The following is an 18466-nucleotide window of genomic DNA, read 5'->3' as shown; positions in this document are numbered from 1 at the left end:
AGAAGGAAAAACATACGCTTGAAGGCCAGCGAGAAGAAGACAGCAGCCAACGTTATCAGCACGGTGAGCGAGAGCGACAGGACGGGAACGTTGATGTGAAGGGATAGCGACGCCGCAGGGTTGACCACCTGACAGACAGACAACGTTTAGTGCGACTTGCGCCATCTTCCATTGCTGCTCAGTGTCGACATTTTGCCCAAAAATATCTTTTGACCATTTGTGTCTCCCTGCTGTTCACAATGTGCCAATAGTTTTCAGACTTGATTCAGGTTCGAATTTCCCGCCCCTGTTTAACTGAAGAAGGGAGTGCGCCGTTTTCTTGGCGTCTGAGCAGGACTTTGGGCTGTGCCTCTTGACTTCTTCTCTACTTCTTTTTCCACTTTCCATCCCAATTGTGTCGTACACTTAGACTCAACGTCCGTAACTATTTTTGCAAAGTAGTTTTTCCTAAATTCTTGGTCTAACTTTTTTAGCTAGCTATTGTAGAAAACAAATTTTAGTTTTTGTCGAAACTAACACTCTAGCTATCTTAGCTAGCTAGCTAGCGTATCGACATCAGCAAGCTAGTTTTTGAACTAACAATCTAGCTATCTTAGCTAGCTAGCTAACGTATCTACTTCAGTAAGCTAGTTTTTGAACTAACAATCTAGCTATCTTAGCTAGCTAGCTAACGTATCTACTTCAGCAAGCTAGTTTTTGAACTAACAATCTAGCTATCTTAGCTAGCTAGCTAACGTATCTACTTCTGTAAGCTAGTTTTTGAACTAACAATCTAGCTATCTTAGCTAGCTAGCTAACGTATCTACTTCAGCAAGCTAGTTTTTAAACTTACAATCTAGCTATCTTAGCTAGCTAGCTAACGTATCTACTTCAGCAAGCTAGTTTTTTAACTAACTATCTAGCTATCTTAGCTAGCTAGCTAAATTATCTACTTCCGCAAGCTAGTTTTTGATTGGTCTCTCATCTGTAGGGTTCAACACAGCAGTAGTCTTACCTGCGTCCGATTATTTCCAGCATCAGCAAACCAGTCACGAGTAGTATGTAATTATATTATTATTTTTTTATTTTTTTTAATGTCACATTTCACTCACAGTGATGGTGGTGGAGTGCAGAATTGTTGAGTTCCTCTTGACAAGGTCCAGCTGAGGCGACAGAGGCAGCGTTTTCCTGCTAACTGCCAAAACAAAGAATGGTACAAAGTGATTAAAGGTTTGGTTTTTTAAAGAGATTTAAAAAGACTTATTTAAACGGTGAATCATGCGAGTTGGGGACATACTGACAAGTATTGTTCATTTGATACAACTGCAAAACAAAGGAAAATCTAGGGCTAGTCAGTAGCCTACCATGTTAATTAGCTTGCTAGCTAGCTAGAATACATAGATGGAGCATGAAAATATAAACACACCATTGCTGCTGCAGTAGATATTTTTGAAAACAATTGTTGTACACAGTTGATATTTTCATACATACTGTAAATGAAAAATTTACAGTATGTGTTTTTCCTTAAATTGGATCAAATTTATAGATGATTACAATATAAACGTATGAAATACATGAAATGGTAGAAAGAAATATTTTTACTTAACTAATTTTCCAGACGTGGATTGCATCAAAACCCACACTGGTGTCCCGCAAGGTTTTGTACTAGGCACACTATTGTTTGACAAGATGTGTTGTTGGTAATCGTCTCACCTGCAGAAGTCGACGCTTCGGTGACTTGTGTTGTTGTGGTTGTTGTTGTTGTTGACAACGTTGTTGTCGGATTGTTGATTGAAGCTGACAGAGACCAAAAACAAAAAACAATACCGGCCTGAAAATGAAGCTCTAAATGAAGGATTCTCACGTTTGTTTTCCTTTACCCGGCTCACCTTTGACCACCCGCAGGTTCATGATCACCTTCTTGTCGTTGAACAGCCCGTCGATGTCCACCCTGCAGCAGTACGGCCCGCTGTCGCTCCGTCGCACGTCCGCGATGTCCAGGTCCATTTGTCCTTCCAGGACGTCCCCCGTGAGCCGGTAGCGCTCGTCCGTCTGCAGCGTCGTCACAGTTTGCTTTGAGTTATGTCGCATTTCTCGTCTTTGAGACAAACTGATGATGAAATAACAGCCAACGGCGTATATTTTTTCCTAAATGTGTCACTGGAGGTCGTATCGGGCCTTCTTCACCTTGGAGATAAGACCGTTCTCGTCGGTCTGGATCAGGATGTTGCTGCACCAGAGGGTCCCGCAGCCGCGGCCCCAGCAAACGCGACTCAGGCCGAAACGTTCCACCGAGTATTGACAGGACAGCGAAGCCACGTCACCTTCCGTCACTTTGAAACAGCAAACGGGAACAACAACACCTGCAACGAGACGTAAGCGTTCTTTACATTTGATTTTTTTATATATAATCCCGACGCGAATTTATGTCGATTATTGCGATTTTTTTTTTAAACAAAATTTTAGAAAATATTGAAAATACTGTAAAATTTATTTGATTTTTATCTATTTTTATTTATCTGAAACTCCAGGCTTATATAATTGTGAGCCACTGTAATTAACAAGCGGGTTGCAATCTATTTCATGCTTGAACAGGACTAAAATAAAAATACTAAGGCTTAATGCTCATTAATATAACATTGCTCCACATTTAAAGTGTGAATCCTAACCCTGAGTAAGACGTTTTGTTGAATATTTATATCAAAAAATTGATGTTTAAACATCAATTCGGCCTCATATTGAATCGATTCAAGAATTGCACACTGTAATTTTAGCACCCCTAATATATATGTAGCTATTTAAAATATTTATATTATTAGTTTATTTATTTTTATTGATATATTTTATTGATTAATTACATATTGATGAACAGAAATCCACCAATTTTCAAGAGTGCTCATTAGGGTTGCGTCTATCCCAGCTGACTTTAGGCGACAGGTGGAGTTCAACCTGGACCGGTTGCCAGCACACTCACATTTTACAACTATGGACAATTTACAGTCTCAATGAAGCGAAAATGCAAGTTTTTAAAATATGAAAGAAAGCCGGATGGAAAACAAAAACAGGCCCACATGCTGACCACGACGACACCGAGGCGCGCAAACAAACGAGGTGCCGCGCATTTGTTGACGTATGTCGTCGTGACGTCATCAGACAGCGTCTCACGGTTCTCACCTGACAGGACGAGGAGAGCGGCGAAGGCGCGCGGCGTCGGACGGCGGCGAGGCGACGCGGAGGCCATCGTGGCGAGTGCGCGTTCATTGTCAGACCGCTCACACGGACACACGCTGACCCAATGACGGGGTTCTGCGCGTGTGTGCGTGTGTGGGCGGTCGGGTGTAGCACGTAATCATAAAGACTTCATTGATTTCCTGATGAATGTTGTCTGTGTGTTTTTTTGCACCCTCACAGCTTTATGGTAATTGTAAAACTGGCAATGATGTGGGTTTTTTTTTTTGCAAGCTCAAATAATGTCACATGAAGACGGACGGTCGCAACGAAACTCAGTAAGCTGCAGTCATAGTTGTCGTGCAGAGGATTTAAAAAAAAAACAAAAAAAAACTGTCAACTGTCAACATTATTTTGTCTGTGATGTCATCTTTTTGTGTTTAATTGTTGATCCATTCAGGTGGTAATGTACATTTTAGTTTAATAGCGCTTTTCAGTCAATATATTGCTTTTGTAACGTCAACATTAGCCAATAGTATTTTAGCAAATGTATTTTAGTTGCTTTTTTTTATTTTTTTCTTCTTTTTTTTTTAGGGTGACACGATCTGTCTCTGGACTGCGTGTGGAATATTCTGCAATGTTTTTTAATATGTACTGTCCCCTGATATACATAAATTGTCCAATGTTTTGCTTTAAAAAAAAAAAAAAATCAACTGAACGATGGCTTGTGTCTCGAAAAAGTTGGTTAACTTGAATCTCAAGGTACCACAGTACTATGGAAAAAAAAATAAAAAAAATATTTAGCAAATGTTTGGGATTCTTTTTGGGCTGTTTCATTTGTCGTACTCTACAAACATTAAGTTGAGTGATGGCGAATGTTTTTCTAAAACCTGTTTCCTCATTCTTATTATTTTCTTTCCCTCCAATCAGAATCAACTTTTTATTTTGTACAGTACTGACAATAAAAGTAAAATAAATAAATAAATTAATGAATTAAGTGTTGGAAGGAAATCAGGCGTACAAAAGCGCTTTTGATTCTCTCGCTCTCTCTTCCACACAAACACATGCACACGCTCAACGGCCAACTGTGTGGCGACGTCACAGATGCACAAACTAGTCTATTATTCGTGTCAAATATCCCCATTTTCACTTCATGTCTTGCCCCCCCACCCCTCTTTTATGACACTGAGAGGCATTTTAATGTGACAGAACCAAAGAACACTTCAGATGAGTTGATGAAATTCAAGATTTGAGAAAAGGGGAAAAAAAATCTGAATAACAAATATATTAAAATGGGGACTATATAACAAATATATGATCCTATCTGTGTATGATATAATACAATAAATCCCTTGTAGAAATTAAATTACTATTGTTTTTGCTGCGCGTGAAAGCCATTTTGTTGCCTATTCAACATTTAAATAAATACTATTTATTATTACGCTACCCTTGCCCTCCAAGATCCTCGCCGATGACGTCATGCATTAGACGCACTCACGTTCTTTCGACGACAGGTCGCACCTGCGCTCGGTAAGTTGCTCGCTCCGTTTTTTTATTTCTTTATTCAATTTGTCTCACAGTACACGAAAGCCAATTATAGGACGATGTATTGTTTAATGCAGACAATACATGTTCCGTAATTTGAGACAAATTGGTCTCCAAACTGTCCGCAGTGCAGCAGGTTATATATTCACAATTTGAACCATTTCCTTGAATGCATCATTGTTGTGAACGAACTTGTCTGACTCTTCTCCCGTTTTCTTTTGTAGCTCCTAAACTCTGACCAAATCATCCAGGCTCCGGCGATGCCATCATCAACAGCAGCAGTCTCTGGAAAAAAGCCCCTTAACAGAAACTCTTTCGCTGCATACCTCATCAAGTAACACTTTCACTTTTATACAAGCTCATAGCGCAATGAGTTACAGTATATTGTAAATTATGTTTCGGTAAACTATTTCTGTGCCACAAAAGCCTCTATCAACGTTTAAGATCGTAAATATGTTTATTGTGAAATGACTTCAACACTTCCGTCATTTTGTCAAAGTCGCTTTTATTTTCTAAACCGGACTCGGAAGTAATTCTTACCGGATATGGACACTGATTGGAATCGGAACTTTGAGCAGCCGGTAGCAAGATAGTGTTTAATGCCTTGCCGTGATATTAAACTAGCCACAGTTCGTGGGGGGCATATAAAATGTAATTAGTGCTTTCGAAATGCATATTACGACTACATTTTGTACATAGTTCTTCATCGAAGCTATGTTAGTCGCGGAGCTAACCAGCTAACTGGACTCTTGATTTCGGTAGCTGGCTAAATGACTTGAGAAAAGACGCCGTGAGAGCAGTCAAGGTGAGTGTCAAATACTCACATTCAAATGTGTTTTTTTTTGTTTTTGTACACTCAGTAATGATGCGGAGCGACGGAAAAACGTCATGGGTTCAGGGAGGAAATGTTACATGACGAGCGAATTACTGTACCTCATTAGTCACGTGACCGGATTACACACGCAAAGAACAACGAAGACGTAATGTAACACTTCGTTCTTCTGCCCACCTGCCAATTTCCATGTAGAAAAGAATTTTTAAGGCAGGCGGTGTAAACGTGAAGTAAAAAACTAAACAAAACATAAAATAAAATGTACAGATATCTCGTTTTTGTTACCATGACAACCAAAGCCTTGACCACAGCAACTTAAGCTGAGCCCAAATTTGGGGGGCAAAAAGAGAGTAATCACCCATAAACACCATAAAAGCATTTTAACTGCTGGAGGCAGCACGTTGCCACATGCGCTTATGAATCTGCTCATCCATCCGGGTCATTTCACTCTCAGGGTGTTGAATCGATCGGTTTATTATTATTATTTTTCCCCACAATGCATCCCAGGGCCTTAAATGTGTGACCTGCTTTGCGTTTTCTGCCATTCCCCAGGATGCTCCACCTGCCGTACAGCAGCCTGGACCGGGATCGGCCCCTCATTAAGATTCCCTTCAACGTCTTCGTCACAGGGATGGTTCTTCTCCCCGTGAGCGGCCTTCTTCTGTCCCTCTTCATTTCCATCGTATACCACTTTGAAGATGCCAACTACACGCACTGTCACGTAAGTTTTGGACCAGATGGTGAAAAAGTTCTCACTCATGCTACTTAATAAGTAGACGTACAGATACTTGTGGAAAAGTGTTGATTCAGCTCCTTAAAAAAATAATTTTATTTTTAGTTTAATTAATTTTTTGCTATTTTTAATATAAGCTTTTATTTTTATTTTTTGCTATTATTTTAATATATGATTTTATTTTGTTTTAAGTTATTTTTTTGCTATTGTTTTAATATATGCTTTTATTTTTTATTAATTTATTTTTTTACTGTTTTAATACATGCTTTTATTTTGTATTAATTTATTTTCTGATTATTCTTTCAAGTTATGTTTGAAGTTGAGTGTTGGTTAATTATTAATAATACTAATTTTTAGTTTTTATATTTTAATTTGCCTTTTGGTTAATTATTATACCTTTTTTTTTTTTTTTTAAGTTTTGTAATCGTGATTTCAGTGCCAATCAAAATAATCATGATGATTTATTTTTATTTTTTTTTCACAATGACCCAGTTTGACTGACCTTGAAGCCGTTGATTTGTGTGTGTGTGTGTGCGGTCCGCCAGGTGGCCAACTACCTGCCGTCCATCAGCGCCGCCATCAGCCGCGTGCCGGAGCTTTACATCTGGCGCTTCTGCATCGGGCTGCACTCGGCGCCGCGCTTCCTGCTGGCCGCCACCTACTTGGCTTTCTACCGCGTTCGCTTCGCGGCCAGACTTCCCGAGCTGCTGCTGAGCTGGCTGGCGTTCGCCTGCAACCTGGCCGAAAACTGCGCCCTGCTGCTGCTCACCTACGTGGCGTCCACGGAGATCTACAGTCAGTCAAATGCCCTTTTCACACTGCGCTCGTTCTGTAGGAGTAGTAGCAGCTGATTGCTGCAAAAGGGGGAGGAGACATGGAGCAGCTGGAGAGTTTACGGTCCGACAAAAGAGCATTCGATAATCACTCCGCCATATTGGAAATGTTTTCTGACGGACACCACAACACGGCTAGAAAAGTAGAATGTTTTTCAATTTGACATTCTGTGGCCCCACCCACAGCACATGCACAACGTTAAGTGCAGTGTGAAAAGGCCTGAAGGTAATTAATACATTAACAGGATTTCAAAGTTCAAAGTGCATCAGTGCACTTGTTCTGTTTTTATTTTATAACGGAGCGAGTAACATAGTACAGCATCAAACCCCCCCCCCCCCCCCCTTTTTTTTTTTATCAATACACGAATACAAAGTACAAAATAAACACCAATCATTGGTTAATAAACTTTTTTTTTTTTTTTTTGTAATTAAATTACTTAAATGTAATTATTACAGTACAATATATTTTTTTTTTCATTTATTTTCTATGTTTTTCTCGTTTTTGGTATGATTTTTTGTTTGTTATAAATGCTTTTTCATTCATCGATGTTTTGTTTTTTTTCCATGTGGTCATTTTTTCCCATTAAAAGTATGTTGTTTTTTTAATTTACTTATTACAGTATACAGCACAGTATATATATTTTTCCCATTATGTTTTTTCGTTTTGGTATTGGCTTTTTCATTCATTGTATATTTTTTTTTCATTTAGTCATTTTTTTCCCATTAAAAGTATTTTTTTGTTGTTTTTTTTACTTATTACAGTACACCGTACAGTGTATATATATATATTTTTTCATTTATTATTTTTTAAGTTTTGTTATGATTTTTTGTTTATTATGAATGCTTTTTCATTCATCATTTGTTTTTTTCCCATTTACAGTTATTTATTCTCCATTAAAAGTATGTTGTTTTTTTTTGTTTTTAATTGTACTTATTATACAGCACAGTATATATTTTCTATCTCCGTAATGCAATGTCATGGAGCAACGGGACAGACACCGTTGAAAAGTTCTCGTCCAGACGAATCCGCGGATGGTCGTATGTCCCCGGTCGGACGTATGATTCAAGCGATATGGCCGCACAATGACCAAAAACATAACCAGTACAAACCAAGAAGACAACATGAACCAAAAATGCATTTTCATGCCCACCCATAGTTTCTCTATGGGTTTTTCATTTTTTTTTCTCTCTCTGCAGCCGTTCACAAAGCCGGCTTCCTCACGTTCATCGTGAGCTCACAGCTCTACATGCTGATGACATGCCGATTGTGGTACGTGATCAAGAGTCACTACGTGAGCAAAGAGGTAAATCCAAACTCGTTGGATTTGCGGGCGCTTCCGTCACGTCGCGGTTTCGCTCGTGACGCGACGACGTTTGTTTTCCCACTCTTGCCAGGAGGTGATTTCGTACAGGTGGAAGGTGCGCCTGCTCCTGTTCAACTTGAGCTGCTGCGGGGCCGCCGCGTACTTCTTCAGACGCCACAACAAGCACTGCGAGGCTGGAGGTGAGCGCTCGTTTTGCGTGGTTTTTAAAAAAAAAAAAAAGTCGATTCTCAAAGGCAAACATGGCAGGAAAATAAAACATTAACGATGATTGTGTCTTCAGTCTACACGTTCTTCGCTCTGTTTGAGTACCTGGTGGTCTTCTCCAACATGGCCTTCCACACCACCTCCATCATGGACTTTGGTAAAGAATCGGTGATGGTGACCGTGCTGCCCGAAGACAAACGATACTGAAAACAACAGGACCCGCCTGGCGTTTTATACAACCGCAACGTTTGAGCCATTGATTTATTTTTGCGGCGTTTGGCGTCTTAAGAAGGATTTTCCCATCGTCCAATCTGCTTGTAAAAGTGTTGGGTGGGGGCCAACCATTGGCTACTACTAAAAAAAAATTCCCAGCAGTCATTTTGTTTCCGATGACAAATGTTTGGAAATCTGATTGGTTGGTGTCTCCTGTTTGACAAAATCATCATCGCTTGTAAAAGGTGCGTAGCTAATAAGCTAAGTCGCTTGTCGCTAGCACTAGCAAATTAAAAAACAAAAAGACTTGTTGCCCAGTCAATTTGATACCGTATGAATTGTCACCATTAAGTATTTGATGCCATGATGGGGTATTTTTTTGTCATATATCAGTTTTAAAAACATTGCCTGTATTTTACAATCTAAGATCATGGCTAACGTGTTACGATGCTAGTTTGTTAGCTAGCAGCAGCTAGCTAACAGGATACCTGAAACACTGACAGATGGATGTTTTTTTTTTTTTTTTTTTTTTTTTTTTTTTTTTTTTTTTGTGAAAGAAAAATGTAATTCTAGCGCCAATTCTTCCATGATGATGCCTTTGTTGTGTAGTTGTTCAACTGTATAACTTTATTTTTTATTTTTGGCTGACAGCACAAAGAAGGGAAGATGAGGCTAGACAGAGAGGAAAAAAAGGGAGAAATCCAGATAAAAAAAAAGGTGAGATCATGATCAGGTAGTCATGGAATGGAAGACCATCAGCATCTTTTTAAATTTTACACATATTGACTTTGCCGAAAGTGCACATGGACAGTTTGTAGTGTAGGATGACATTTTGTGTTTTGAACTACTTCCTTACACAATGTTTGAATGTATGTTGAAGAGGGAGGTAGAAGCATGCAGAGTGAAAAGAGGGCAAGAGCAGGATGGAGAGACGAGGGAAGACTGGAAGAAGACGCAGGTGAGAAAAGGACAAGTGTGGAAAGAAAGGCAAAATACACGTCATTTTCATGGATGTTTGTGTTGCTAAGGGAGACGACGAGCAGGGACAGTTTGGAAGGTGAAAGGTAGCAGAAGAGCAGACAGGTAAAGTTATTTTTTGTTTTGTTTTTGCATCACAAGTTCTATGAACATGTATGTTGATTGGGTATCCTGATATTGGTAAAAACAATACTTGTTTTGAAGTTCAAATATCTTTTCTTTTTTTTCTTTTTTTTTTTCTTCCAGCATTCATTTTCTATATTTACCATGTATTGTTTACATCAATTTCTTCTTCTATTACTTTAGTGGTTCCAGACTGCATTATTTAGTTCACACTGCCATCTATTGTCTCAGACATGTAACAGCACCGTCGCGTTTTCAATTGGACAAGACAAAAATCAACGTATATTACTCAAATGAAAAAGTTACATTATATAGAAGCAATTTATTTGTTCTTTTAAAGAGTTAAGAAATTCTTCTTATATATAGTCTGGATGTCCTGTGGCACCGTGCTGCCACTCACAGGGCAGTCTTGGTACTACCACCAGACATCAGTAAGTGTAGCGTGTTCTGTTGATCATCATTTTTTTTTTCCTTTCGGGCACTATTTCAGTTTTGAAAAGTCGTCTGAGGACAATTCTAATAGTATCAATAAAATACAGCTTATCCTTGAAGTCTCTTTACAGCCACTTTACAGCCTTATGGAGTTTGCATATCCAATTTTGCTGCAGTTATACCACAATACATTGTGCCTTTTGTCAAGGATCTCATCTTTTATTTATTTTATTTATTTATTTAAAAAAAAACTTAGAGACTTTGTGGACACCCTGTGTTATGATCAAATAAATGTTGAGTATGATACAGTCATGGATGAAATTATTGCCACCCCTGGAAGTTTTCCATAAAGTACACAATTTCTCCCAGAATTGCTGCAATTACAAATGATTTAATGCGTTTTATGACTACAATGGAATTGGGATTTTGTGAGGTATGATGTCTTGTAAATGTTTACTGTTTTTCTTCTGTATGTCATCTTCTGGCTGTGTTGAAGGAGGAAAAATACCCGGATTAAAAAGAACACACACAAAAAAAAACAAAAAAAAACGTTGGTAACCCCTGCTTTTGTGCGAACGAGTAATTTAAAATGTTTAAACTTTAAATTCTGCATGTACCGTTCAACACACAATAATGACAAATTTGCCATATACGTTACTCGCTTCGGCGTTTATTTTTACTATTATTTTATCTCGTTTGTTTTCGACTTATCTGCGACCCGGAAGTTAAACACCGACCGGAAAAGTCATTTGGCTTGGCGCTTTGTTTGTTTCTACTGAGCACATGGCCCAAGTTACGTTAGTGGGTAATTATGGATTGTTTACATGCACAGAGGCGTCCACAATAAAGGAATATTAAGGAATATTGTCTCCACGTCGGCCTGCCAATCTACCTGCACGCCAGCTGAAGAAAAGGGCGACGTGTTGTGAAAACGTAAGTCGTGTTCAACTTTTCCACGTTTTCACTGCATGGTCCCTAAAAAGAACAATCGTCTCCTCTTTAACGTGTCCTTAGTCAGAGAAAAACATTTAGGTGTGTTCACACATTCTTAACGAGATACGATACTATTGTCCTATGTAAAATGTTTGTCAGTCGACTTCTCAAAAACGAAGAAAAAAAAAAAACTTCTCAAAAACGAGAAACTGTGAGATGACGATAATTAAAAAAATAATTATAATATAAAAAAGACAGCAGGATTAAAAAAAAATCCAGTGTGAGCGTTTGAAAATGTTCAATATGAAGTATGATTAGTTGATGCCGCATTCGAGGATGGTCGGAATTTATCCAAGTTGCTTTTCCCTTTCGCGTTCGAGGCGAAAGTAAACAACCAAAATGGTGGTCTTCAAAACTAATTTTGACCTCCAAAGGGATCATCATTATAGAATGAAGTCACATTGTACAATGATTGTAGTCTGTCGGTGAAGTCGATATATATGACTCGATAGCCGCTATCCCATTCACGCCAGTGCAATCCGTTGAAGTCACACGGCGGCCATCTTGCTCCTCCCACCTCGAGTTAAAAAATATATAGAATTCTAAGAATTAACAATTAATGAATAATTCTAATAATTAGCAAGCCGGTATCTGTTGCTTACTTTTAAGACTACCTTTTTCTTTTATCGCCCTGTTCCTTAGACCCCAATATCAGATTTAGTAAAGGCATCTTTTGTTGAATTACAGTTACAAAAAAAACAAAAAACAGGCAAGTTTGCTCCTGTGCTAAACATCATGAAGCATATAATTTATAAATCTATTTAATGCAAGTTGTAAAACGTGTCAAGTCCTCTTGTTTGTGTTTAATAAATTCAAAACACCACAAATCATGCTATTTCTATTAAGTACTGTCTAAAATGTTCTCCAATTTTGATTTCGAAATAATGTAAATGATTGTACGCTGAGAAACGTTTCTTGGGAGGAGCAAGATGGCGGCCTCGTGACCTATTAATATAGATCAGTGGGTGTTCCCGTAAACACTTCCTGGTTTGAAGTCTTAAAAATCTGACTTCCGGGTATCCTCGAATGCAGCATACATTCCAGAGGGCGGGGCGGCAGCAGTGGTTGCTGAAGGCGGGTCTTGTGCGGGTGATGGGCGTGAGAAGGGTGGAGTCATCAGAGCGCAGCGAGCGGGTGGGCGTGTCTTAGTTTGGAGCTCACTGATCTGCTTGCTGACTGCATGGTACCCCCTTACATTTTATGAAAAATCAAAAAGTGACAGAATGTCGTCAAAACTTCACGAATATGACTTTTTTGAAGTAGTGACATGAATATTTAAGAGTTTTTCAATTGTTTGAAAGATAAGTGTTTTATGCAAATTAGCAGCTCCGATATGCAAATGAGCCTGACTGACCGCTTCCGTTTGTGTTTTCTTGCCAGGATGGAGGCCGTTTGCGACACGTTGGGACACGGATGGCTCTGCGTTACAACCTTGCAATGGGAAAACTGCTTTTTGACAGGTACGTGTACTTTTTTTGACACGCTGTGTACTTGAGGAGGCGTGTCTGATGCCACTTTGCCATTTGGCAGTGAACGCTGACTTGCGCTTGATGTGTTTTGACACACAACAGAACAACATTCAATGCTTCTCAACATGTGCTTTTTTTACAGTCACATTATTGTGGCCCAAATTTTTGATTTTTTGATTATTTTTTTTTTTTAGAAAATATAAACAACTTACAAACAAAATAATTAAGACAACTTTTCAAATGTATTTTAAAAAAAAACTATTAGTTTGATAATATTATGTTGCCTACTTATTAAAATAAATACTATTTGGAGAAAAAAAAAAAACTTAAAGCACATGTGGAGGAGCATCGAATGATGTACTTGTTGTGTTGTCAGTGTTGTGCAGTGTTGATGAATTTGGTTTGACTTTATCGAGAGACGGGTCAGCCATGTTGTTTTTTGGTTGCGCTCGTGTGGCGAACGACTTTGCAAAATGGACAAATTGTTAGCTTGCCTTGTTGTCTTGACTCGTGTATACAGATTCTGATTGTAGATAAACAAGTGATGAGGTGTCAGTCGATAGCCCTCAGGTGTACCTAATCAAGTGTCCAAATATTAAGTGCACTTTTCAGTCTGATTTGTTGATGATGTGGTTGTGATGTGACAGATGGACAGTCGAACCTCTGCATGTCGTTCCATGTGCTTTGTCAACTTCAACGTGCTATGCCGGGATGTGTGATAACTTTTTTTGTTGTTATATTTTTATTTATTTATTTATGTATTTTTTAGATTTCCTTGCTCTTGTGTGGTTTGATCAGGTGTTGTCGTTGCTATTTGTCAACTGTGAGCATGTGAAGCCTTTTGAGACTTGTGTGATTAAGGCCTATTCAAATTGACTTGACTTGAAATAGTTGGTTAAAAAAAAAAATGTTCTGCTTTTACTGATGTTTGCACATGCTAACCTTTAACATTTTTTAATGAGGCATTTTGACAATTTGGCATTTTTGTTGTGTTTGAGCTAGTTAGCTTTGGACTTTAGCTGTGACCGTGAAGTGTTGTGAGTCGTTTGATGCAAAGGAGTATATTTGTTTTTGTTTTTCTTTTGTGGTTTGATCAGGTGTTGTCGTTGCTATTTGTCAACTGTGGGCATGTGAAGCCTTTTGAGATTTTTGTGTGATTAAGGCCGATAGAAATTGACTTGACTTGAAAAAGTTGGTAAAAAAAAAATCTGTTCTGCTTTTACTGATGATTGCACATGCTAACTTTTTGCTAATGATTTTTAAATGAGGCATTTCCATGGCAATTTGGCATTTTCTTTGTTTTGTTGTGTTTGAGCTAGTTAGCATTGGACTTTAGTGTTTGAAGTGTTGAGTCGTTTGATGCGAATGAGCATGACTGCCTCCTTTTTGTTTTTGTTTGTTTCCTGCCAGGATGAAGGAGTCTGTCGGACGAACACGCAGCCGACAGACTTGAGGACATGCGGATGGACGGACGGGTCGTCTGTGCAAGCTGCTCCAAGGACAGGTGTGTGCGTGCGCCATTTGAAGGTGTGATGTCCCGAAGCCATTTTTCATTTTTTCAAACAAATGTTGGTCACATGTCCAGAAGCATATTGAATGATGTTTTTCGTCTGATGGAGAGATGTCTCGCTGGCGCTCATGTGACATCACACATACAACATGGCGTCGTCGTGCTGCTGCTTCCATGTCAACAACCCGCGTTGAGTCCAACATGATTTCTGTAAAAAAAAAAAAAAAAGTCAAATATATTGTTCAACTGGAAAGAATGTCTCCGTGTTTTATTTCAATGTGACAATTTGCCAGTTGTGATGCGTTCAGGTGCTCGTATTCTCAGGGTTGCACGTGGATTGTTCAGGTTGTCCGTGAAGATTTTTGGCCTCACGTCCCAAGCCGACTTTCTTGCTTCATTCTCGAGGCCAGTTGGCGGCATTTTGAGCACAAATCGAGGAAATCTGCTCACACCAGAGGCCAAAATTTCTTCAACAACCTGAACAATCTGCTTGCAATCCATCAAGACCCAAAAAATGCTTTCTTGCTACCTTTTTTTTTAAAAGTATATTTTCAGCTTCGACATGCAAATGAAATGGATGTCATAGCTCCACCCACTTCAGGAAAAAGTCCAAATAATTTGCATAACTGACCACTCCCTCTCATAATTGACCTATCGGCTGGATGCATGCAAATAAATTTGCATAGCCACACCCACTTTTCCAACAAAAACCAGGAATACGGCCTAATTTGCATAACCACACCCACTTATGCAAATCACAAATCGGGCTAATTTGCATAAACCCCGCCCACATTTGGAGCCAGCCAATCAGAATCTGGCACTTATTAGAGAGCCCACCAATCAGATTGCTTCCTGCTCAGTAATTTGCATAACCCCGCCTACTATGCAACTTGGTCACACCCCCTTTTTTTTTTTTATACAGACACTTAAACATTTTAAGTTTTTTTTTTTTTTTTTTTGTAATGTGCTGGTTGTAACATTACAAGAAGAGTTCAGAAATGATGCAATTTGTCAACTTTATTCTTTTGCAAAGTACATGTTGGAAGGCAAAAAACAAAACAAAAAAAACTTGAAGTTGTTTGACTTGATTGCTGTCTTGTCATCAGCAGGTGAAGTTACGAGTCAGCAGGAGCAGACGCACCTGAGACAAAACGACATCAGTGAGTCAAGTCAAAATGTCACGCAGCAAACTTTTTGAAATGTGACCAAACTCACCAACCAGCACAGAAGGGGATCCGACAACTTTGGTGGGATTCGGGCCGAATGGCTCAGAAGACCGCCATGTTCCTCGGCACCTGCCAAACACAACAACATTGCAAGACAATCAAGGAGAAGCTCACTTACCGGCAATTTCGTTGACGTCTTCCAGCTGACGGCAGCAACGTGAAAACAAGTGTTGGGTGCACAACACTCTCTGCCTGCTGACGTGGGCGTGTCCAAAGTACTTTTTCTTGAATGCAGAAAATGTTTGACACCAGCTGAAACTCACCAGTGCAGAAGAGGAACCTGCGAGTCGTTGGTGGGACTGTCAGTGACGACGCGGCTGCATTCACAGGAAGCTGACCGTCAAGAAAAACATTCAAGTGACATTGAAAGAAGCACACAAGAACCAGTACAGCTTCTACTTCGCTTTATTAACATGTCAAGACAAAAAAAATAAAAATGCAGCAATGTCGTCTTTTTCGCCCCAACAGGTGCAGGCCGTTACTCCATGATGACCAATTGAAGACGGCGCCCTAAACTGGAAAGTTCTCCAGGGCCCAGATAATGCTTTGGCGCCACCTAGTGGACATAAGCACACACAAAGAAAAGGCAAGTGTGGTTAAAAAAGGAAAAAAAAAAAAAAAAGTACCTTGGAGGGTCCGAGTGAAGCACAATTCAATGCAGCTTTGGGGGAAAACTACAAAAAGATTTGTTCAAATGTGTTAATCAAATGTTTCACGTCAGCCATTTTGTTTTGCAGCATGCTCATCAAACCCAAGCGATGGCCATCCTCGTCGTACACAATTCTTGTTGCTCAGGAAACTTGTTCAAGTCAAAATGCTCTTTTTACCTGCACAGAAATACACAAGCAGGATGTCAGGAATGGTCAGCTGACATGTCCTTACCGTTCTTCAGTCATCTTCACCATGTGCTGAAACTAAATTAAAACGCATTTGAACGTGTTTGAGTGTTTGTGAGTCTCACCAGTGACGAGAACGGCTGAGTTGGACACGTGATCTGCGGCAAGCAGCTGGGCTGAAAGACACGCCGACAGAATTTCATAGTTAGCTTCGAAACATGCAACATTTGGCCAGCGGGAAAAGAAAAGTCATAACCAAAAAAGATAAGGGAAGTAAGCAACTTTATTTCAAGGGGAAAACATTCGCTTCAATTTGAAAGTCTGTAGACAAATTAAAACGAAAGTTAAGAGTTGATTCACATTGACGTTGTTGCTCTACGAACGCTGGCAACCTCCCTTCTGCCAAACTGCTCTTCTACAGACGCTGGAAGGAGAAAGGAACGTTTGTTAGAAGAAAAAAAAAAAAAGGTACGTCGTGTTATCCAACATTTTCCAAGTACCGTTTAGTCGTTTAATAACTAAAAGTTTGAATAAATAAGTACTTAACTTACCGCTTGACGTTTATTGACCGCCATCGATCGAGCAAACATTTTAGCTAGCATGATTGCACGCTGAAAAGGTGAACCTGTTAAAAGTTACAACTACTAGGGTAAAAAAATATATTTAATTAAACAAACCTCTTGTCAAAGATTTTGGTGATCTTGTCGAGATGAGCGGAGGATGTCGACGTGGTGATGTCAGCCTGGTGAAGAAGAAAAGAAAGATCACTCGGTCGATTAGTCACACCTTAAATAGGTTTTCGGTAACAACGTCATCACTTTTTTTTTTTTTTTAAAAAAAAGCTTTATTTAACCAAGAGACCAAAAAAAAAAAAAAAAGTCCTGGTAATAATCAGTAAAGCTTTGCCTGACGCGGGGATCGTACCAAGGTCTTCTGCAGCGGAGACGATGTCGTTAACCATTCGCCCAAGCTGGCTTGCTGGGTTTTGCTTTTGTTCTTCGTAATTATGCCATAGAGTGACAAATGGTGGCCAAACTACAACCACTGATTCTATGAATAGAACCTAAATACCTGAAGTTGTCAAAGCCGAGATGGTCGAGTGGTATACGACTTCGTCTTTGGTTTACTTGTTCTCGGGTTCGAGCCTCGTTTTCTGCAACCTTTACATGTCGTCCTTATGTTAGTTGGAGGGTGCGCGAGCGAGGATCGAACCCGCATCGCTTGAACCGGAGGCAAAGTTTTATACCATTCGGCCATCGTGGTTGAAGGCGTTCGCCGTTTTCTCATGTGTATTTGTAAAATTTCCACATGCGTATATGAAGCCAATAAATGCGATAAACATCCAGTTTCGGTTGCAGGAAGATTGGCCGAGTGGTTTGCAACAAGGGTTTCGGTTCCGACAGACGCGGGTTCGATTCGCATCCTCTCCAACTTTTATGGGATTATTTCTCAAATGATTGAAAATGAGGAATGAGCGGGGATCGAACGCGCTCCTGCCGGTGCGGGAGTCGTTGTCTTATTCCATTAGGCCATCGAGTCACGACGCTTCTGACAAAAAATTAATGAAGGTGATGAGTACCCTTCGTATAATCACTAACATCACGAACAAGTCGATCGTATCCCCAGCCTGAATATAATTACGCCAGTCATCCACAAGAGGGCAGTATTGCATCGAATCTCAGTTGCTTCTCTTTGAAATTTTCACCACGATTTAGCTTGACCACCCACACGGATTCTCAACGATCCTTCTTGTTTTTTTTTTTAATTATATTTCCTTGCGCCAGCTTTAATGATGCGCGTCTTATAACGGCACGCTTATTGTTTTATCACATTGTTCAACAATTACAAACGAGCCGAAACCCAGATATACGAACCTGAAACGTCACCCTACCAGGGAGTGCGCCGTCTGTTGGGGCCGTGTGGTACTGCACCCAAGCCACTCATTTCAATGTGGATGACTTTTCTTTTCTTTTTTTTGTCTCGAGCAGTTTCTCAAACCTTCGTCCTCGGGGCACACTGTCTATTCCAGCCTGTTTCCATGTCTCCGTATTCCAAAGCAGGTTATCA

At 39.6% G+C, this 18466-nt stretch overlaps 2 protein-coding genes and 1 long non-coding RNA gene across 19 annotated transcripts in view; 1 reads left to right on the top strand and 2 right to left on the bottom strand.

Annotated features, from left to right (window-relative positions):
- timd4 (T cell immunoglobulin and mucin domain containing 4) overlaps positions 1-3220 on the bottom strand; it is a 3987-nt gene extending 767 nt beyond the window's left edge. Inside the window, exons 1-6 of the mRNA XM_077505833.1 lie at positions 3154-3220; positions 2167-2342; positions 1869-2031; positions 1693-1776; positions 1092-1174; positions 17-128 (exon numbers count right to left, since the gene is read on the bottom strand). Coding sequence (XP_077361959.1) covers positions 17-128; positions 1092-1174; positions 1693-1776; positions 1869-2031; positions 2167-2342; positions 3154-3220 — 685 coding nt within the window. The remainder of the gene's footprint in view (positions 1-16; positions 129-1091; positions 1175-1692; positions 1777-1868; positions 2032-2166; positions 2343-3153) is intronic.
- Positions 1-16502, top strand: part of pgap2 (post-GPI attachment to proteins 2) — a 22179-nt gene extending 5677 nt beyond the window's left edge. For 2 of the 14 annotated variants that reach the window (XR_013279859.1, XR_013279855.1), the window contains 14 exons: positions 1915-2354; positions 4609-4677; positions 4917-5026; positions 6077-6245; positions 6803-7052; positions 8288-8394; positions 8486-8594; positions 8696-8776; positions 9484-9549; positions 9713-9790; positions 9861-9915; positions 12739-12818; positions 14238-14331; positions 14413-14598. Coding sequence is in view for 2 of the 14 variants with exons in the window: in XM_077505422.1 (XP_077361548.1) it covers positions 4953-5026; positions 6077-6245; positions 6803-7052; positions 8288-8394; positions 8486-8594; positions 8696-8776; positions 9484-9549; positions 9713-9790; positions 9861-9915; positions 12739-12818; positions 14238-14242 (1074 nt within the window). In the remaining 12 variants the exon portion in view is untranslated. The other 12 variants (XR_013279862.1, XR_013279861.1, XR_013279857.1 and 9 more) reach the window with 12 other exon arrangements.
- On the bottom strand, positions 15951-17202 carry LOC144006534 (uncharacterized). 4 transcript variants are annotated; one of them, XR_013279869.1, is made up of 7 exons: positions 17077-17157; positions 16951-17010; positions 16760-16823; positions 16525-16575; positions 16315-16390; positions 16190-16237; positions 15951-16119 (listed from the first exon to the last, which is right to left on the bottom strand). It is a non-coding gene; the product is annotated as an uncharacterized LOC144006534 (long non-coding RNA). The 4 variants fall into 4 exon arrangements; XR_013279868.1 differs by lacking the exon at positions 16951-17010 and having other exon boundaries at positions 17077-17202; XR_013279867.1 differs by having other exon boundaries at positions 16951-17191.
- Between the last annotated feature and the right edge of the window lie 1264 nt (positions 17203-18466).

Source organism: Festucalex cinctus, chromosome 18, assembly GCF_051991245.1.
Source record: "Festucalex cinctus isolate MCC-2025b chromosome 18, RoL_Fcin_1.0, whole genome shotgun sequence".
Taxonomy (NCBI): Eukaryota; Metazoa; Chordata; class Actinopteri; order Syngnathiformes; family Syngnathidae; genus Festucalex; species Festucalex cinctus.
This window is presented reverse-complemented; position numbering and strand designations above follow the sequence as displayed.